The sequence below is a fragment of the Dipteris shenzhenensis genome, chromosome 7 (assembly GCF_047967505.1).
Source record: "Dipteris shenzhenensis isolate YYH24624 ecotype China chromosome 7, Dip_SZ_1.0, whole genome shotgun sequence".
Taxonomy (NCBI): Eukaryota; Viridiplantae; Streptophyta; class Polypodiopsida; order Gleicheniales; family Dipteridaceae; genus Dipteris; species Dipteris shenzhenensis.
The window spans coordinates 59,193,622-59,215,756 of record NC_141602.1 but is presented as its reverse complement, the minus strand read 5'-3'; the positions used below and the strand labels follow the sequence as shown (position 1 = coordinate 59,215,756).

Below are 22,135 nucleotides of genomic sequence, written 5' to 3'. Positions count from 1 at the left end.
GCTGCTTATGCTTGGGCACTGATGATGACATAAGTGTTGCTTTGCTTGCTAAGTATGTCTTCCTTTTGTTTTTCATAAAAGTTTTTGTTTACCTCTTTTTTCTTCTCTTTTATTTTCTTTGTAGATTTTTGATCTTTAGAACAACAAAAATTCTATATTTGTATGATTGGACTTATTCTAGTCTTACAAAGGTATATTTTCATTGGAAAGTTGAGCCTCGTGTGCAACTACTTTGAGTCCTTCTGTGTGTGTGAGGTACTGATGCAAGGAGGATAAATGGCCTTTGGTTCCATCATGTTTAACCAAATGTGATGAGGTATTATTTAACCTAGTAGGGATGGGATTTTTTTGGATGGATTTCATTATTTTTAAAGCAAGGTCTGACATGGAAAATGGTTTTCAACTTTCAATCGAAGGATTGTCAAATGACTCCTTTTGTATAGGAGGCAAGAAAAGTCACAAGCCATTACTCCATTCTGTCTACCATCAGTGGACGAAGAGGATACAAGTGGGTAGGCAAAACGAAGCATGCCATGTGGTGGATTTTTTGCAGCTGTCAATTTTATGATAGGTACAATCAACAACATACTGGATTTCGAGGTATTCAGGAATCAAAACACTAGGATTATTTACACAGGGGTAAGATCACCCTAAGCAGTTCGAACACTATGCCTTAGTCTAGGTGTACACTATCTTGACCCATAAATCAGCAGGAGAGCAGGGCCTGACTAATGTGAATATATTCATTCAATGCTATTTATTATCGATTTGTATCTTCCTGGAATCCTTGAAAGAATGCATTCAGTTTTTTCTAAATTGCACTTGTATGATTAACTGCAGGTATCCTGATGATGATTATGACCGCATATGGGATTCAGATCTTGAGGTCATCAACAATGTCTCTCAGTACAATTCAAATTATACAAAAATAAATGTAACAAGCTCTTTCAGTGTAGATAAACCGCCATCAACAGTCATGCAAACTGCAAGGACCACTGCTCTTCATAAAAATATGACATTCAACATTAAAATGACAAAATTTGGCCCAGGACTGTACTATCTTGCACTTTACTTGGCTGAAATTTCAAACACCACCTCACAGAGGATCGTTGACATTTACACGGATCAAATCTTGACATTTGGGGGTGTCAACGTGTCTCATCCCTTTGGGCCCTTCAGCACTCTAGAGATTTATAATAAAGATGCATTACTAAGTGGCACATCATACAGTCTTCATTTGGCATCAAATGTAAGCTCGAAATTGGGTCCCATCATAAATGCAGCAGAGTCTTACTTTTTACAAAAGGCTGACATACAAACGGATGACCAAGATGGTGAGTTCTTACCCTGGCAGACAAAAATTCTACTTTAAAATATTCTGGTATAGTTGTATTTCTGGTTTGAGCAAGTTGATATCTTCCTTTGCTTCGATGGAAAGATTTGCTACAGTCTCTCCCAAAGGTACTTCATTTTCTGACAGGGCTTCTAGATAGGTCGTCATTCCATCAAGTTGAGTACTCATTTACTCATCCATTGTCTTCTTTAAGGCCCGCACTCTTTTCTTTCCCCTCTTGTTTTGAATGTGGCCGAGGAACCTGCTCTCTTCAATACATCAAGAAAATTAGGCAAAGGAAAGGAAATCAGTTACTAGTCTGCAGATGGGCAAGTGTTTCTCAGAGCTGCATTAATAATTATGCATTGTGTGCTTTGGAAAGGAAAACTCAGTTGAGGAAAATAAAACTAAATGTTTTCTGTATACTGACGTATAGCAATTGTAGTTACCAAGAACTTGCAACATCTGGAAATGCCCAAATTTTTTTGGGTATTTTACTTATAGCCTTAAGGCAGGCCATATTGTTTTCTTTTGGAAATCACTCTCCGACAAGATGCTGCTGTCACATATGCAAAGAGAAGAAGCTTTTTCAATGCAGGATAATACAAGGTTGGTAATGGTTATTGTATCTGGTACCACCACCATAAAATTCAAAAGCTACACCTACCTGTCTAAAGAGGGATAAGTGTAGCACGATCTGGTCGCCAGCATAAGATCCAACAGCTACACGTGCTCGTCTGAAAGAAATTTTGCTCTTAATAATGTCACCATGTCCTATAACTGCAGTAAAAGTTGGCATGCAATCTTCTGACCCTCTTAATCCCCAGTAAGTGCTTGCTGAAACCAACAATGTCTATTTCATCACTGTTAGCCATCACACCTGCAACGGAATAATATACCTTCAGCAATATTATTACCATAAATGACAACTGGCATGCAGAACACACCACCTATGTTAGAGAGGTCTCAGTTATTTCCATCACAAATGTGGGTGGCCATACTGCTTTTTTCTGCTAAAATATGTCTCACCCTTGTTTTTTTTTTTTGCGCAAAAAGTAGTGCTAGTTATATTGCTCGAAAATGAGAGTACAAGAGGGCCTAAAGGCCAGCGGGCTGCAATCACAAAATGGATACAGCCCGAGGAACCAAAATACTAATTACAAGCCTCTCAGAGCATAATCATCTGAGGGTGGACAAACAGCCACGGTGGGGGGGAGTAATGCCACTGAAGACTCTGAGCAGAGTGCTGGAAGAACAGCTCTCGGTGGTCCCAGTCGCGAAGGAAGCGCCGTCTCTTCTCCTTCCCTGCCTGGGACTCCCCCTGAATCTGATCCCACTGACCCTTGAGCGTGTGAATGATCGTGCTCCAAATGTTTGCTAGGGTCTGGGTAGCAGAAGAAGCCTGATCTCCTAAGGTCTACGCGCATCTGGAAGTCCAGATATGCCAGCCTGCAATGCTCCCTATGATCTCCCAAACTGGGTGCTGAGTCATCGCTCCTGCATCTGTCTTTGTCAAATGCCAAGGGAAGCTGTCCATGTATGCCCAGGTGGCCTGCGTGATGAAGAAAACTGGATCCTGCCTAGCAAACGGCTCCCCAAGTGACCGGTCCTAGCTCGGGTGCAGCCCTCGCTAAGATCCCCATGACTCCCTTCCAAACTGTCTGAGCATGCGAGCAGCTCCAAAGGCAGTGCTTCAGGGACGACTCCTCCTGAAAACACATCTGGCAGTGCCCCTCCTGCCCCATCTGCCTCAGCCAGCTGCCAACTGGTAGCCCCTTGTGGGCCACCATCCAAAGAAAGTAAGAGATCTTCCTCGGCCGCCAGCTTGCCCAAAGAGTCTTCTAGAATGTGCGAAGAAAGACCAGAGATATCCCTTGGGCATACCAACTATGTGCCTGTGTGGGTAGCCCGCACTGGAGAGCCCCAAGAGCACGCCTACCAGTACGCGCACTGTAAGAGAAGAAGGGGATAGGGTTCTCTGAGGTCTCCAATGGTGGCTAGCGCCACTCCCCTGGGTCCCACTCCACCTCTGTCAAGGAACGGCCCTCCCAGATCCAGAGTCTCCAGTCCTGGTCCTGCATAATCAGGGGGTCTATATGCCACGTTTTCCCTTGCAGCCCTATGATGCGAAGGCGCTGCCAGGGAAGCTGGGGGTCGATCACGGCCTCTCTGCTCTGGAGACGGCTACCATCGGCGACGGAGAAGAAGTGGATCGAGGAGTCCGAGAAAAGGTGTGCAACCACCAAAGGAATGCCACGGGGTGTGAACTGCCCTAGCCACCTCTCATCTCCCGAGAAGAGATGTCTGGTGATCATGGGAATCCTCCAACCTGCAGGAATGGCAGCATCGATCTCCGCTCGCCGAGCGTGGATCCCACGTGCCGTACCTACTGCTACTGCCAGCTCGCCTGGGCTCAGCTGGCTGTAGATGTCCCTCCAAACCCGGAGCGAGCGCGCGGGCCCACGCGCCCAAGGGATATGGGATCTCTCTCCGAGCTGGCGACCTATATCATCTGTCACCTGGCTGCTCCAGATCAGGGGCTGTCTAGACGTCTATCTCCTCTCGGCAGCTAGGGGGAACCTGGGAGAGGCTGTGTCGCAACTTCCTCCAGACCGAGACGAGGCTATGGAGGAAGGGGGAACGGGGCTGAGTCAGTGGGGCAGAAGTGAAGATCCACCGGATAGATGGCTACCAATCACCCCCTCTCTGGGGGGTACACGCGCTGAGACCATGCTGAAGCAAGAGCTTTCACATCTGCCCTCCTGGGGTCAGACCGCGGATGACTAACTTGCCAAGTAATGCCTGACTCTACAGTTCTGGATCTATGATGCCAAGGCCGCCCTCTGTTTGGGGGAGAATGACCGTCTGCCAGGCGACCCGGGCTCTGGTGGTGCCGGAACCATCTGAGCCAGACCAAAGGAAGTTCCGCACCAGTCTCCTCAGCTGGGCTACACACGATCTCGAGAAACACCAGCAAGAGGCCATGTACCAAGCGGTGGCAAGAAGGACCTGGTTGACCACAAGGGCCCTGCCTGCCAAGGATAGCCGAGCCGTGCTCCAGAAGGCTAGCTTCCGTCGTATGGAGGCTAGGACCGGTAAGAACTGCTGAGCCGGCGTGATGTCCAGGCCTACCTGGAATCCCAGGTAACATGTCGTCTGTCCTCTAGGGATCCAGCGAAACCCCAGGAAAATACCCACTGTGAGCTGGCTCCCGGATCCGTAAGAAAACCAACTGACTTATGCCAGTTGATTTTCGCCCCAGCGGCTAGGCAAAAAACCTCTAAGGACAGTCTCACTCACTCCAGTGACTCGATATCATCTTGCACATATAGGGCGTGTTGTCTGCATACTCGGAGTCCAGAAGTTCTGCATCGTCTCGAATAGGGAGGCGCATCCCTCGAAGACCAGTGGTACGGGCTCGTAGGAAGTGAGTCATGGCCTCCGCAAAAAATAGGAAGAGGTAGGGCGCAAGCGGGCAGCCCTGACGCACCGAGCGCTCGAGGGTGAATCTCTCCCCCATCCTGCCGCTGATGATAACCCGGCTGGAGGCCGACTTGTAGAGGCTAGCAATACCTCTGATCCACTCGTCCGGGAAACGGAACCGAGAGAGTGTACCTTCCAAGAAGGACCAGTCTACCCTGTCGTACGCCTTCTCAAAGTCAAGGAGTATGGCAAGGTGCTGGCCACTGTGCTGGGCCCACTCCGTCACCTCTGAGAAAGTGAAAATGTTGTCCAAAATGCTGCGATCTTGGACAAAACCAGTCTGGGTGTCATGGATCAAGTCATGTAGCATGCGGCTACTGATCATCTTGGCGAGGATTTTGTAGGCAGTCGGGAGGAGGGTGATAGGGCGCCACTGTCTGATCTCCTGACGGTCCCCCCCTTTGGGGCTGAGGCAAATCAAGCCTGTTGCAAGGCTCTCTGGCATCTGTCCGCTGGAGAAGATATGCTGGAAGGCTGCGAGCAAGGGCTGGTGGACCTGCTCCCAGAAGGTGGTGAAGAAAGCTCTAGAGAGCCCATCCTCACCTGGGCATTTCTGCCCATCAATAGCGCTCACCGCATCCTGCATCTCTGCCACGGTGAAAGGGGCGAGAAGGGAATCACTCATGCTACGTTGCACGAGCAACGGTGTATACCTCCACACCTCCTCCCTGCAACGGCGGCCACGAGGGTCTGGGGGCTCCTGCTGGAACAGGGATCTGTAGAAATCTGTCGCCAAGTCCCGGACCTCGTCTAGATCTGTCCTGACACTACCATCCTGCGCTCTAAGAGATCGGAGCTGTTCCCCTGCTGACCTCTGGCCATGAGTCTTGAAGAACTCTCTGCACATCCTGTCGCCTTTCCTAGCCCAGAAGGACTTGGAAGCATGAAACGAGAACTTTGAGCGTCGCTGGGTGATCTCCTCTAGCATGGCTCGGGCTCTAACCTCTTGAGCTCCTCAGAGCCTGGAGAAGACTGCTGCATCCGCTGTATCGAGGCGAGATCTCGTTTGAGACCCCTCTCCTTCGCCCACCACTGCTGCCTGACCTGAATCGCCTCCTGCTGACAGATGAGACTAGACTCAGCAAGCGCCTGAGCTACCTGTGCTGCCATATCCCCCATGGGGTCCCAATCCTGCTCCCACAGGTCCACTATCCTGCTGCGAACCGCTGCTCTGGAGTAGATGGAGTCTGGGATCCGGCATGAGCGTGGAGGTGAGGAGTGAGAGGCTGAGTCCAGGACTAGGATGACTGGGGCATGGTCAGAGAGTGTCGTCCCTGGAACCACTCCTGACTCTCCACCTCTGCCAAGTGCCCAATCGCTGACATAGAAACGGTCCAACCGCTCCAGAAGTCTGCCTCCCTCCCTCCTGTAACCCCAAGAGAAGTCCAGACTCCCTGTCCATCTGCAAAAGGAAGGCTCCCTCTAGCTGTCCCGACCTCCCACAGCGAACAAGAAGGAGTCCCAATCTGCTTGCTCCGCCTGAGCTATACCGAGGAACTCTGGGCCCCGTCCCTGCTGATCCTCTAAGGTCTCAAGGTTATTGAAGTCCCCTCCTACAATCCAAGAATCCACCTCTGGAAATAAGTCTGTCAAAGAGCTCCAAAAAGCGGCTCTCTGTCTGAGGTCGGTTGGGGCATAGATATTGAGGATGCCGATGCGGGATCCCTCAATATTCAAGCCCACCCAAAGCGCTCGTCTTGGGATCAGGGTGCCAAAACCACACACATGTTGAACTAGAGAAGCGTCGATTGAGGTACAGACACCCCCGCTCCTCCCCTGCTCGCCAATCGAAGGTTCCCAGTAGGTGTGGGAGCGTCCTGTGAGGACCTTCCCACAATTACTGGTCTGAGAAGCCGAAAGCTTGTGTTCCTGCAATAGGAGCACATCTACCCTTCCCACCAAGGCTGGTTGGAGCTCTTGTCTGAGCACCATCTTCCTGGGGCCGCATGTTCCTGATGAGTGGAACCCGTTGACGTTCCAAGAGATAATGCGTATACTCATGAAGAGGGGAGATGGGCCACAAAACAGCTGTCTGCTTGTGGTCGATGTCGAGGTGGTCGGAGGATGTCCAGTGTGCAGACGAAGGCGCTTCTGTGAGGGTTTCGAAGGAGAGGCCGGATCATCGGACCCATCCTCTAAAACCTTCAACAGAGGGGAGAGGCCCTTCGTCCCATGGTGGTAAGCTCTCTCTAACCAACTGGACGCCTCTGCCAGGGAAATACTGTAGAAGCCCGCTACCTCTGAGGTCCTCCACGGGCGGAGCCCTTCCGCGTAGACGCACTCCAGAGGCGGCCGAATAATGACCAAAACGCGGAATCGTTTGGCGTTGTGGCGCCATCTCAGACGAACATCACCCTCCTTCCACTGCTGCTGAAGAAGCTCCGCTGCTCTGCTACCGATCCAGTCTTGCACCTGCTCCTGGGACTGATCTCGAATCGTCTCCCAAACATTTTCATTCGGCCATTGCTCATTCCCGTCAGTGGTGATAGTGAAGGAATAGCTAGGACCATCGTGGGGGGCAAGGACGGACACCTTACCCTCCGCCCCCTTTCGGAGGAAGAAGATGCTGATGTCTAGGCATGCAGGGAAGGAGCCAATACCCGCTGCATCCAAATAATCCCAAGGTCTTACTCGGTAAAACTCTAAAGGTAGAGCTCTAGGAGCAGCCCTTGGGTGTGGGGACGAGGATGAGGAGTCTGAACCAGAGAGAGGGGTGCTGGCTGTCGAACAAGCTGGAGTGGTGCTGGCCATCTCCGGGGAAGGGCCTCTCCCCTCCGCCGGGCCAGGAGGGATAGGCGCGGGGGAGGTCTGTGCTGGCTTCGGGGCCGCAGGTGGCGCAGGCGGAGAGGGGGGTTCCCTCGAGATCATGCTCGAGGGAGAGAGGGGAGCAAAAACCACCGGTGCTGGGGGGGATCCTGGAGGGGGGGGGAGGTAGGGGGACCGAGGAGGAGGGGGGAGGGGAGGGAGGGCGGGGTGAAGGATGAGGGGGAGGCTGGCTGATGTTCTCCTTCCCTTTCTCCTTCCCCTTACCGGGCTGCTGCTGATTGGTGACGACAGGGGGGCTCTTGCTGTAGATGGGGAGGCTTTTTTGGTCCTGCTTTGTTTCCTTTCCGTTTTCTTTTGACCTCAGTCCAGCCTTCCCCTTCAGGAGGGGGTGTCAATGCCTGGCGGGGGGGATCCTGAGTTGCCTGGATGGGGGCCTTCTGAGGTTCTGTCCTCGTGAAGCGAGGGCAGGAGCGCGCCTGGTGCCCTAAGCCGTGGCATCTCAGACACTGATCTGGGCGACCAATGACCATAATGCGCTGCGTCACCACACCTGTGTCCGTCTCAATCTCGAACTCCGAGGGGATACTTTGCGGATCTAGGACTGCCACTTTGACACGTGGCACCCCTTGGGCTGCTGCTGCATCAACGAAGGTGTCCTGCATGATCCAGCCAAAGTGCGCCCCCAGGTCCTTGATGATCGGGCGAAGCTCGGTTGCGAGGCTTGGGAAAATGAGGGTAACTGGATGGCGAGGAATGTGGAAGCGGGCATCGAAGTCCGCTACACTGAAACCCCTATACCATGGGACCATAAGGATGATCTTCCCACCCACAGAAGTAGGGGATCGTCTGACCATATCGCTCGCAGCCTGTGCTGAGGAGAGCTTGAGCCAGAAGATACCACGTCCCATGAGTGCAACCTCCTCAATGTGGCTGTCCTCAAGGTAGAGGGTGGACTGCAACCAGTCCCTGATGTCTGCTCGTGAAGGGGCGTAGCCAATGACTCTCCCATAAACGGATGTCTGGGAGAAGTCCGTGGCGGCCTGCTTCACCAAGGAGACCTGATGCTCTGTCAGTGTTACGCGGTAGGCTGATGGAAGGGGGGGGTCCGTCTGGGCCACCGGTTCCGGGCTCTTGGCCGCCATACCGCACCGACAAACTGCGAACGCTCCAAAGGTGGGGAAGTGAGAAGGAAACGGCAGAGACGAAGGAGGGGGGGAGTGGTACGGAGGCGGGGGAGGAAAGAGGGAGGGATGGAGAGGTACGGGGAAGCGGGGGGGCAGAGGTGGTGGAGAGGGAGCGGGTGGCGGAGGGGGAAGGAAGGAGGAGAGAGAGGGGGGGGGCAGCGCAGCGCAGGGCGGGGAAGAGGAGGAGGGAAAGGGAGGGGGTGTGGCAGCGCAGCACGAGAGGGGGCGGGGAGGAGAGGCGAGGAAGGAGGGGGGGGCAGCGTTGCGCCGCAGCGGGGGGGGGAGGAGGGGGCGGGGGGGGTGGTAGCGCAACGCGAGGGGGGGGGGAGGCGGGAAGAGGACGGAGAGCGGAGAGGGGAGGAGCGGAGCGGGGGGGGACGGCAGGTGGAGAGGGAAGAGAGGGGGACGGAGGGGCGCGGCGGGAGGCGACGGCGAAGGAGGAGGGGGAGGGGAGAGGGGGCCGCGCAGCGCGAGGGGGGGGTAGACGGGAGCGGGGGAGGGGGGGGGCGTTCGCAGTATGTCTCACCCTTGTTGTTCACTCTGTTGGGGTTGTTATGGTCATCTCTGTTAGGAGTATAGGGTCAATGCCCCACCAATAACCTGCAAGTGAGGAGAGCTCAGGGGCTTGAGACCTCCATAGCATTGTGGTAGAGGGACCACTAGGGGGATGGGCTGAGGCTTGTCAAAGTGCAGCGGAATATACGAACAGAGATAGAGAGCAGATCTGCGAATAGAGAGAGACAGCAAACTGCGACTAGAGAGAGAATAGACTGCACATGAGGATACAGGAAAATCTCTGCATGTGCTATTGAGAAAACCTCCAAAGAATAATCACAAACCCAGGCCATTGGTGGACTGCAAACTGAGGCAGGACTGCACCTCCAACTGACAGAAGTAGGCTCTACACTGCACGACAGGCTCACCAGGAACTGCTGGAGACTGTGCAAGAAACTGCCCAACAACTATACAAAGACCAAACTAGCCCTATATATAGGGGCAGGGGGGCTGCTGATGTGGCCGACCATTTCTGCTGACTTGGCTGACCCAACTGACCTGGTCTGGTTGGTTAACCAGACCTGTTTTGGTCAGTTAACCAGACCTAGTCCGACACTCGTCCAGAGGTTGACCCGGCCCTGGCTAGGGTCCCAAACCAGCCCATAAGTGGCCTATAACTGGCCACAAAATGTGGCCGCTAACCAGGCCTGTACCAGCCTGAACCAGGCCCCATGACTTAGCGTCATAACCATGGCAATGTGTCTTAGCTAGATCTTCTCCTAACTTACAGAATATGCTGAGAAAGAATGAAAATGCTACACCTTTCTCTAGGTGAGCACACCCATAGAAGCCCTCTCTCCCTAAATGACAGCCAGGAGATGACTAACTCTAACAAGGCTGCTATGTGGGCAGCAAGATGGCTATTACATGGACAGCAGACACAGATCCCTGCTTAGTGTTGATTTGGGGCAGCCGAAAGGGTCACCAAAGTCTACCTTAATGGACTGGCTGTGGGGATGGAAAGAGCCCATCCATGAGTCCAAGTGGATGGCACAAAACTGCTGCAGTGCATGCTAAGGAAAGCACTAGTAGAAAGGCTGTGAGACAGAGAAGAGAAAGTCTGTACATCAAGTGCAGAAGTAAGACGGTACAGCAGCAGGTACCGACAGGAAAGTAGGCAATTGGAAGTGGAGGATCTATGGAGTAGACTGGTCGGCCATTTTCTGTCTCACACAGGACCTTATATAGGTCATGGATCCAGAGTAGCAGGTCGTCTGACCTGGCTGCTCACAAATGGGGTCAGTTGACCCTAGTCTGAAGATTATAGACATGCCAGTTGGCTGGTCTGTAGGACCAGTTGGCTAGTTTGGCCAGGGATTTTTACCTATAATGGGAGCTCCATCCATTTTTTGGGACCTCAGCCTGCAGATCATTCAGCAGCATTGAAGAGTAGTGGGAGTTCCCCTAGAGATCACCATCATATGGAGAGTACCGAGTAGGACTACATAGGTGCAGGCCTACACCCATAGGAGCACAAGGATTGCATGAAAGCGAGCTTTGTCTGCAGTACACATCAGAGCATACTTTTGCAAGAGTGCTCAGCTTGAGCAGCTACTGAAGCCAACATGGAACATGGCAGAAGAGGAGCTACCTGCATAGGGTGCCGCAAATAGAGCCTTATTTTGGCACCTTACCTCAAGGATTGTTTCTAGAGGTGTTGGTACATGTTGGCAAGTTTTTGTATGTTGGCTTTACATCTAAGTTCTCTTCCAGATCTGAGTTGCCCTCTTTACATTTTATGTAGGCACATGTATTTGAGTTGTGTCCTTTAAGTATCTTGTGATCTTGGGGTGAATCATCCACTGTGTATAAGAGTTGGTGTTTAGCAAGCAACTTCCCCCAAGGAGGGCATGGGTTGGTGCACCAGCAGCAAAAGAGAGGCTGCGATAAGGGCAGATCTGAGAGAGAGAAAGATTGGATAGTGGCTGCCATATGGACGGCATGGAAGTTTGTCTTATGGGCAGCACCCATGGTCTGGATTCAGGGTTGCCTATGTAGCTTTGTACAGCCAGCCATGGAAGGCCACATGGGCCTGGGACAAGATAGCATCAATTGCATCAGTAGCTTGGAGCAGAGCACCATGCAAAAGGCTAGGACACATGGACTTCCAAGGTAGTATACTGTATAGGCCTTGGTAGTGTTGGCAAAAGCAACAGCAGCATCATGTGGCAGTGCAGAAAGCTGTTGGAGATGTACTCTAGCAGGTCGGGCCGACAGGCGTCTGCCACGCAGCAGTTTGGAGCAGGTGTTGGTCGACAGTTTGGTGCAAACCTGGTCAGGCCAATCTGCAGACTGGTTGGCCATCTGGGTCGGCTATTTTTGAGGCATCCAACTCCTATATAAAAGGCCCTAGACTAGGGCTCTCATATTCAAAGAGCCTCATAATTGGATGCCTTGCAGAGCAACAGGGAGGTCATGAGTCATCTAGAGGTGTCTCAGCATTGGCTGCATGCAAAGCGTCAGGGAGGCCGAAGGATTCAACAGTCTAGTCTGCAGATCACCTTCCAGGGTGAAGAGTAGTGCATTGCAGAGGATCATTTAGGGTGTGCCTTGTGCCTCATCCAGTGGGTGCAGGAGTAGCATGGAGGTCAAGGAACAGAACACAACAGTACCTCACCTTTGGCTGTCCAGCAAAGCAGCAAGGAGGTTTGTAAGGAGAGCATCTACTCAGTCCACTTAAGCTCTTGGAGAGCAGGCAGGCTGACAGAGTTAAAAGAAGAATTTTGTGGTACCAAGTGTCCACATCTAGGAAGTACCTTATCTGCTAGATGGTAGCACTCTGTGCACTCCTTTGTACAAGGTTTTAACCAACAAATTTACTCTTTCTACTCTCATGTGCATGGTTCATTAACTGTCTGCATGTATTTGTACTCACTTGTGTAGACAATAATGAAAAAGAGTGAAATATAAGTTAGCACTGTGTGATTTCTGCACAACGTTTTAACAATCTTCATTGTGGGAGTGTTGGCTACAACAAGCAACCTCCATCTTTGTTTTCTAACATGGTATCAGAGCCCTGAGGAAGACTCGCGAGTGCGGGAAGCTTGAAGGTGAGAACCTTTGGAAGGAGACCTCAGTTTAGGCTTGGAGAAGTCATCTCCTGTGTGTAAAAGACATGTACCCTTGCAAGGAGGGTGATCAAGATCCAGAAAGGTGTACCTCGGATTACATGTTTTAAAAGTTACTTACTCCTCCTAAGCCTTTCACATCCTAACCATGGCCAGTAGACTACCCATCCCAAGCTTTGGGGAGTCAGGAAAGCTCAATGGTACAAATTACCCTCTCTGGAAACCGAATATCCGGAGCCAACATGTGGTGAAGGTAATTTGGGAGATTACGACAAGAGTGGAGCTAAATCCCTAGGACATCAAGAATGCCGCCAAGGTAGTGGTGACACAAACAAATCCTGATGTTGTCAGCGATTGAGTATTGCGTGATTCAGAGGCCTTAGCCATAATCATTGGTAGTATTGCTTGTAGAGTAGCATAGGCAAGAAGGCAACAACAGAAACGAAACCAACAGTACAGAGTCCAACTGAACATGCATGTATTGTAGTACAAACTGAAATGAATGTACAGGTTATTATAATAACCCTAGGACTAGGGTCCTAGAAGTCATACGCAAGTGGACTAAATATCCCACAATCACTAGAACTAGCCTACAGGGCCATAACAGGGGAACTAAATCTAACAAATGCCCCTCCATGGTATGGGTGAAGTGCTTTGGACACGTCTCAGAGATCCTTGGAACTATTGCCATGGTTGCACATGTTCATCCAAAAGGATCTAACAACCTATGGAAGTATAAGGATGACAGTATCATGTAACAAATGGAACCAGTGTAAAGCTTGCTGAAGCTCTTCAAACTTGGGTTGTGGAAGGGCTTTGGTGAAGATATCTGCTAAATTGTCGCGCATTGGAACACAAGACAAGTGAATATCCCCTGCTGATAGTCTCTCTCTGACATAATGATAATGAATCTCAATGTGCTTAGTGCTTAATGAAACACTGGATTGCCTGCCATGGCTAAAGCATGGAGACTATTAGTGTAGATAGTGGTGGGAGATGTCTCAGCAACATGAAGATCTACAAGCAGTTTCTGGAGCCAAATACATTCCACCATAGCTGTAAAAGTTGCCTTGTACTCAGCTTCACAGCTATAGGTAGCAAATGTAGGTTTCTTGTGCTGAACCAAGAAATACTTGCTCCAAGCATAAAACAGCTGCCACTTTGTGACACTCTAGTGTCATAACATCTTGCCCAGTCATTGTCTGTAAATGCATCGAGAGTAAGTGAAGAGTTGTGATGATAAATAAGGCCCAAGCCTTGGGTTCCTTTCAAGTATTGAAGACACGTTTCACTGCCTGGCAATGCTGTGTACTGGGATTACGCATGAATCTGCTCAACTGGGAAATAGCATACTGACTATCTGGCCGTGTGTGTACACAAATATATCAGCATCCTGAAGATCTGGCCGTGTGTGACACGCTGCTGATAGAGAGTAGCATCAAAGGGCTCAGTAACATCATCCAAGAAGAAACGGAACCAGATTCCATGGGTATAGAAACTGGTTTACAATCCTCACATTGAAATTGGTGTAGGAGCTATCCCATGTGTATGGACAGACTCATCAGAATACCCCCTCAACATGAGCAAACTGAATTCCAAGACAGTAGCAAACCTGGCCCAAATCTGTCATTGTGAATTTTCTGCTGCCAATAATCATTAAAGGCTGCAATATGCTGAGTAGAAGGTCTAATCAAAAGCATATCATCAACATAAGAATTAAAATCAGCAAGTTTGCATCACACTTGCACACATAAAGAGCTCTTTGCAGGACTGTTCTGAAAGCTAAGTCTGAGACGATGAGCATGTATCTTGGCATACCAAGGCTGGAGTGCTTGCTTCAAACCATAACGTGCTTTGTGTAAGAGGCATACCTTATTTTTAGATCCTTCTAGGAGGCTGCATGATATACGCCTCCTTATGCAGTCTCGATGAAGGAAAGTGGTTTTGATATCCAGTTGATGCACTTGCCAATGATGATGGGCTGCAATAGCGGTGGCGCACATGATGGTAGTAATGCATGAAGTGGGTGCACAACCTCCACTAAGTGTCCTTGCATGTGACGGGAAGTTTGAGTTTTGCAACATAATTTTGTTGTGGTGTATGGCGCAACACATTGATGTATTATACCACGAGATGCTAAAAAATCAGCAACCTCTCGAGACATTTACTTTCCCCCTGTTAGTGCGGAGGGTGGCCAGCTGGTTTCCACTTTCATTCTCAGCCATAGCAAGAATGCAAAGACATTTGACTTGGATTTCAATGCATAAACCTAAGTATGATGAGTGAAGTCATCCACAAAAGTGACAAGTATGAATATCCACCAATAGATGCTATCCGCATTGACCACACACATCGCTGTGGACTAAATGCAACTTGCAGGCTGCATCAATACTGCCATCTTTAGAGAATGAAAACTGATGCATTTTCTGAAGTAAGCACACTAACAAGCATGTTTGGATAATGCATGCATCTTGGGGACATCAACAACCATGTTTTGTGAATGCAACCTGACCAAATTGCCATAGTTTAGATGCCCAAAATGCTCATGCCAAAAATGAGTGTCTGCAATAATAGAATCCTCTACTGCAAGTGCTTCTATGCTTTCTATGCTTGTCTCTCTTTCATAGGCATCAATTCTGTAAAATTTCCAGTGATGACGATGGTGTTGTCATTTCTGAAAATCATAAATGGAAAAACATAACCGTCAATATAACTCTTTATCCGGATGTTGCAATGGCTGAAATGAATATAAGATTTTTTTAAGTTCTTGGAACATATAAAACATCCTGAAAGAGACTAGATCACCAGATGTTTAAGTAAGCTCGACTTGGCCAATACCTTTTAATGCCGTTATGTCTATACATATGACCTGTTTCATGCTACTCTAGTTCGATTCTCTTGAGTGTCATCCTCTCCCTCATGAAAATGATTGGTTTCCACCCTTCAGGCCTACCTGATGCTAGGTCAATGAGGAGCGTAGGACCATCCAAGCATGATGAATCTACTTTGTCATAAGCCTTGTCACAGCTGCAAAATAGAGCTTCATAATATTATTTTCAGTCTATTTGTGTAGTGTACGGCCTTACAAAGGGGAGGATGTGAGCAATCGACCATCTCATAAGCCTTTGACAGTTATTAAAAAGGCTCATTCGTATTCTGCTGAGTGACTTCTGTGTAATGTGCACTGCTTGAAGAATAAAGCAGTTGTGTAGACCCTGAAGTAATAGATGACCATGAAGACATCAAGCATCCGTGGCTTAAGGTAGATCCTTTTCATACGATAGTATCCAGTTTTTTTTTTTCCCCAATTCTTATCACAATAGCTCAGTTTTTGGAAGTAAAGCAGTACTGCATTTACTTGCACATGTGTTGCCCTCTCTACCCAAGGTCTCATGATGAGACTTGCACTTCTGGAACAAAATATATCTTTAAAGAATATGATTTGTGTGTAGTCTGTGGATAAGCTTGTGGTCCTAGTTGTGTGGGTAACTCACATGTATTACAAGAAAGAGTAACATTTCTACCTTTAGTAAAGTCATTATTAGTAATTCTAGTATTGCTGAGTAGCTAAATACCGATAAAAAGTTTGATAAATGAAGTAATGGCCATGTTTCTTGCCTTTTTTCCATGCTTACAGTGCGGGCTCTTGCGGATATTCTAAAGGTTCTCAATCTCCCTCATTTGGGTGGTGATCCCTGTTTACCTGTGTCTTACAAATGGTCGTTGGTTAGTTGCAGCAATTCCACCCCGCCTAGAGTTACAGCTTTGTAAGTATATGCTAGTATTGAATTGTATTTTGACTTCGTCAATAGATTGTAATGAATTGTTGCACAGTGACACGGTGTTGGATGGTGCAATGTCAGGAACTTGTCACACATGGGTCTGAGTAGCACAATACCTACTTCCATTGCAAATCTTACGGAGCTAACTACCTTGTGAGTATCTGTAGTCTGCTTAATGTCTAGCTTTAAGTCCATTGCTGCAAACATGATTTCGTATCCTGATCTACATACACTATGAACAGAAAATGATTGTACTTAATGGGATATAGAGCCCAAGAGGCTTTTAACTCAATTCATGCATCTGCTTAAACAAACAGCAAGATGTGCTGCTGCCAATGCATCTTGATCCTTATGGTGTTCTACGGATCACATTGCGGCTGTTCAATCTAAGAGACTGCGATGTAGCACATAAAACTTTGGCAAGTTGAGCAATAAGGATCTGCAGGTGTGCACATATGCTCATTAAATTGAATGTTAAGTTCAGCTATACAACGAAACTACAGATAGAGAGGTTGCAACAAGGTCTTCCATCGAGCAGTTGTAATACCTGAAGTGAGGACCTACAATGATCAGAGGAATGAATATTGTTGACTGATACTGCATTCTCTTTCATGTTAGCCTCCCATACAGACCCTCATGCATCCCTCAGAGACATGAGAGCACCTTCACACATTCTTTTCTGGTTAACTTGTAATAATCAAGTAAGCTATCTTTTATGCATGACCCTCTCCTAATGTGTGCTCTCTCTCCTGCTCACTAACTCCAACTACAAGATGATGCACTCAATACACAAAGGGATGTTATGGATGTGGGTGAGAGAATCTGAGGTAGAGAAATGTAGTGGACCTCCGAAGAGGAATATATAACTAAAAGGTATGAATGTCCTAAGGGCTGAATACAATTGTATGGAGTGGCTGAAACCCTCATTGCAAAATTGTAGAGAAACTAGGCTACCTAGAGGAGGTGAATCCTCACTAGATCCCTATAGAGGCTGAGGCACCCTGCTGGTCTGCTGCGGGGTGGCCTAACTGCTACTGAACTGAGGCTGTGATGCCCAACTGTGGGATGGAGAATGAAGGCCAAGGGGGCTGCCTTTTATAGGCCCCCCTTGGGCCTAAATTTGAGCGACCAACAGCTTCTTGTCAGCAACCAGGCTACTCTCTATTAACCAACCTGTTGCTGGATGGCCAATCTGCTGACGTGGCACGCAACACTGCCATGTGGCACTTACTGCTGTCATCATTGAGGTGGTGTTTTGCTGACGTGGCACCTGCCCTGTACAGACTGCTGAGGTGGCACTGTACGGAAGGGATGAGCTGGCCGTTGCTTGCATGGCAGTCCACGTGGCAACGAGCTGATGTGATTCCCTACTTGGCAGTCCACGTGGCTGCTGTGTGCTGATTGGGCAGCCCACTTGGCAGTCCTGCATGCCATGGGCTGTGGATACCCGTGACATCCCCTTCTGCTGAAACTTGAACCAGTACATGAAAGTGGCCTCCCATTGAGCTGATGGAGGTGACTGGCTGTGGTATACTTGGCTGATAAATCCTAATCTGGATACTTAGCTCATGAATCCAGGAATGGTTGCTAAGTTCATGAACCTGATCTGCAGGTATTGCATTCCTAGATCTGGTGCTAACTTCTGGTAAGGATATGTGCTGTGGGTTAATACACCAGGATGATGCTTCTTGTGGTTTTCCTAGGTGCATATATGTGATAGGAACGGAGGAAGACTGGTTTTGAGAGAGGCGTCCTGGTCTTATTGTAACCTGTTGCCTGCTGTAAGACTTTATCCTGCTGTAATACTGTGTCTTGCAGGTGCCGGTCTCGAACCCCTTGAATGACTGATATCAAAGGTCGAGGCGGAACAACCTTAATCCAATAGATGAACTTGGACCCATGACTTCTTACTGTTGACCTGCTTGGATCCTTGACCCTTGTGCATGAGCTCAAATTGTGAGCAAGCTGGTAGTCGTCTCGTCACAACGCTTGTATGCTTGATTGTGTCTACTAAGCTAACAAGAGAAATTGCCAATTGTTTTCGAAGCAATAACATGGATATAGTGCATCTATTTGTTCTTGTTTCATCTGGCAGCTCTGGATTCTTGATTTAGTCCTATTGCTTTCTTCCAAATTAAATAGCCATGGTCTTTCACTTAGGAGAGCGACATACCTGTTACAACTTTCATACGACTTCCATTCTTGAAATCACATGATGCTACTATTACTTCAAATATCATTCATTCTATAAGAATATGAATCTTTTATGTCCTCATGCCCTAAGATTAAGTCATCTCAAGTCATGGCTGTTCATCTTCCTATCCAAAGACTGCTTCTACCAATTCATTGACAGTGGGTAGTGAAAAGAAATAACCATAAATTTCTCACCTTGCATCCATATTGTACTGAAAGGGAGGGAGCTTGTCCATCTGAATCCCGTGTCTAGCAAACCATGTGGATATACGTGCATACCATGTGTCTGTCCCACTCTCAGCTAGTCGTCTGGATGACTCTAGGGCTAACTTTGGTAGTCTCCAGTGGGGTAAGTCCCAGACTCTATGAATGAATGTCACTATCTAGAAGACTCTGTCTATACTATCTCATGCGAGACTGAGGGCTTGCTCCAAATCATCCTAGACCCCATAGTCACCTGTAGCTGCTCAAATCTCCTCCACTCTGCTATTTGTAGATCACATCCCCAGAAGGGTGCTGCATACATGGTAGTTGTGTTCACTCCATGCTTTCCTTTCAGTTCACCAACATGGTATCAGAGCCCTTTGATCCTCCTTGAGCCCATTTGTGCCACATCATCTTCTTCTTCTCCATCTTCATCTTCACCATTTCTTCCCTTTCTTCCCAAATCTTGCTAGAGCTTGTTCTCCCTCGTTTCTCCGCGATTCTCCAAGCCCTTCCTGCTGGAGATACCTCTCGAATGGGCGAACCTTCACCTTCCTGCTCGAGATACCTCTCGAATGGGCGAACCTTCACCTGCAAGGAATTGAAGAAAAGACGTCGCTGCTGGTCGCCATTCCCCAAATAGCGCATTTTTTCGTCATTTTTCTGTTGCAGAATACTCCCTGCCTGCGAGTCCTCTTAGGAGTAGATGGGCGACCTCAAGACGAACATTTTGAGTCACTTTGCAGCCCATTTGGTTCAGTAACGAAGGAGAAAACGTCAAAACACAGGTTCAGCCTGCAGCAACTCCCCCGGGCAAAACAGCGCGCCATTTCGCCCAACCTCTGTGCTGGATCTTCTCCTCAGTGAGAGCTTTCTTTTGCTCCAGAAAGCCCCTTGAGTGCTTCACTCTGTTGCTCCAATTTCGGCCTCCAGCCTCGAACTGCTCAATTTGGGGATAATTGTGATTTCTCTTTCCGCTTGCAACTATCTCCAGAGGTTTCATGATAGAAAGTTCAGAAATTATATCAGTTATCTTTTTCTTTAGGATGTTTGATCATTGGATGTGATCTAGAGCACATTTGAGTTGCATCTTTGGAGCACCTTCCTGCAGTTTGACAGTTTTACAAGCATATGCATAAAAAAATTGTGGTCAAAGGTCAGCATTTCTTCAAAGATTTGACTGTCAAAGCTGCATTTATTATTGCTTGACTGTATCAGATCAGTTTAACAGAGATCTACCGTTTCATGCTACCATATTGAATATGGATAAGTTCAATGGTAAAGGCTTTCACACATGGCAGATGAAGGTTACGTTTGCATTGATGAGGGAAAACCTCTGGGGGCTTGTCAAACCGGCTTCAACTTCTTCTTCAACAGCCTCCAATGCTGGAGAATCCTCAGCTCCGACACGCCCAGCAAGAGATCCTGCTAGAGAGGAGAAAGCCTATGGCATCATTGCTCTTGCCTTAGGAGATGACTATATTCATCACATCTCTGACTTAGAGTCTCCTTCAGAAGCTTTGCAGAAGCTTGACATTATTTTTGGTGCTAGCTCTCACATCTCAAAATTGTCACTTAAGATTGCTTTCTTTGAATTGAAGATGGTTAGTAGCACTCCTTTGGCTACCCATGTCAATTACATGCGGAGTCTCATGACTCAACTTGCTTCTATCAACTCTCCAATCACTACAAATGATGCAATGGCAGTGTTGCTCAAGAGTATGCCTGAAGATTATGATCATGTTGTTACCACTTTGAAAAATCTTCCTAATCCTAATCTTGAAGGTCTTATTTCTGCTCTTCAAGAAGAAGAAAGGCACATGGAACTCCGGAGAGGCAATGATACAGCCTATGCCATAAAAATGCAAAAGGGCAAGTTTTCACCTTGCAAACATTGTGGGAAGATTAATCACCTCTCAAAAGACTGCTTCAAGATCAATCCATGCAAACACTGTGGCAAAAACAATCACCATGAAAAGTTTTGTAGAGCAAAAAAGGAAGCAACTACAAAGTCAGAAACTGCCAATCTACTTTCAGTTGATGTGCCTCCACAAGATGAGGCATCCTATGAAGATTATGCTTTTTGAATCATCTCCATATATGCTCCAGATCTCTCTTTTTATGTTGAGTCAAGGTACTCAGCCTGGATAGTCCTCCAAAATGAATGAAATAAACTATTGTGTGTTTTGTAAACACCTCTGGTCACCATATGATGTAGGCCATGTGTATGTGTTTTGCTCCATGGTACCTCTTGCAGACATTGTGTGCATGTACATGCAGGGGAGATAACCATTGGAAGGTCTTTTGTATCCCTTTTGTTTACTTCACACCCTTGGGAACCCCTTGCTAGCATGAGAACCTAGCCATAGATTTATCCTTGACCACCATGAGATGGCATGAGAAACTATGAGACTTGCCACCATCTGTGATCGGCTAGTATGTCAATTCCCAAATATTTAAAGGTATCGACATATTCAATGGGCTGCCCCTCAAAGCTGATAATCGGGGGATGTTCAGGTCGGGTGGTGCATACTGCCATCATTTTGGTTTTGCCAGTGTTAACTTGTAGCCCACTTTCCGTGCAAAAGACGTGTAGGTTGACATAATAGGGGGAACCTTTGAGATAAATCCTGCTACTGTCAAGAATGATAGCCCTCTTCCTGGCATCCATCACAGTGCATACAATGGCTCTCTTGTTGGGCATGCCCTCTTACATCCTCCCAACCCGATGGGCTCCATAGACTGCCACATCTGGGATCGCGAAGTGTTGAGCAAAGAAACCCACCACCTCCTTTGCCAAGGTGAGGGGGCTTTCCTTTTCCACTTCTGGGAGTCCATGAATCACTAGATTTCGGGCACGCTTTTCTCTTTCCTTTTGCTCCTACATGTCCTCCTTTGATGGGGTGTTACTGCGTGTTTGAGGTTGGGCTTTAGGCTCACTCGCAGGTTCCGTAGGGGGAACCTGGAGGCAATCTCTACCCATTGCTTGGGCTCTTTCACTTTGGCTTTCTCCTTAGTCTTTCCCTTGTTTTGCATCAGATTTTGCAACTGTTCTAGTTGCTGGGCACCCTCTTGTAATTGCTTGCATCCTGCTTCCATAGCACTTTCTAGGACATGCACTTTGCTTTGGAGTTGAGTAACTGTTTTTTTCAGTTAAAAATTCTCAGCTTGAAGCTCTCGGAACATGTCCATGAGCATATCAATTCTCTTACTGTTTTTTGTGACATGCTTTCGGGAGTGGTGTGACCAAGTCATTCTTCTTGTTCAATCTGAAGGGAGTCTTGAAAGGAGTTCCCACGTGTCTTAGCAGAAAAGAGAGAGAGAGAGAGAGAGAGAGAGGGAGAGAGGGATTATTAAAGTCTTCTAAAGACCGATGAGTCTATGAGATTGATAGAAAACTTGATACAATGAGCAAAAAGGGTGGAGCTACTAAACGAGCATGCTAAGCCATGCTAGAAAACTGTGTAGGACATAGTCAAACCTGCTATCCGTGACTAGGGGGGCAATATGCTCTTGCTGAACTGCAATGCTTCGTCTGTTATAGGTCATAAACTTGACAGATTTACC

The 22,135-nt window shown here is 48.2% G+C and overlaps 1 protein-coding gene across 2 annotated transcripts in view; it reads left to right on the top strand.

Annotated features, from left to right (window-relative positions):
• LOC147900585 (putative LRR receptor-like serine/threonine-protein kinase At1g51820) overlaps positions 1-22,135 on the top strand; it is a 64,184-nt gene that overhangs the window by 11,634 nt on the left and 30,415 nt on the right. For both annotated transcript variants that reach the window (XM_087376995.1, XM_087376994.1), the window contains exons 3-5: positions 841-1,334; positions 16,027-16,156; positions 16,253-16,324. In XM_087376995.1, the coding sequence (XP_087233121.1) occupies positions 841-1,334; positions 16,027-16,156; positions 16,253-16,324 (696 nt within the window). The remainder of the gene's footprint in view (positions 1-840; positions 1,335-16,026; positions 16,157-16,252; positions 16,325-22,135) is intronic.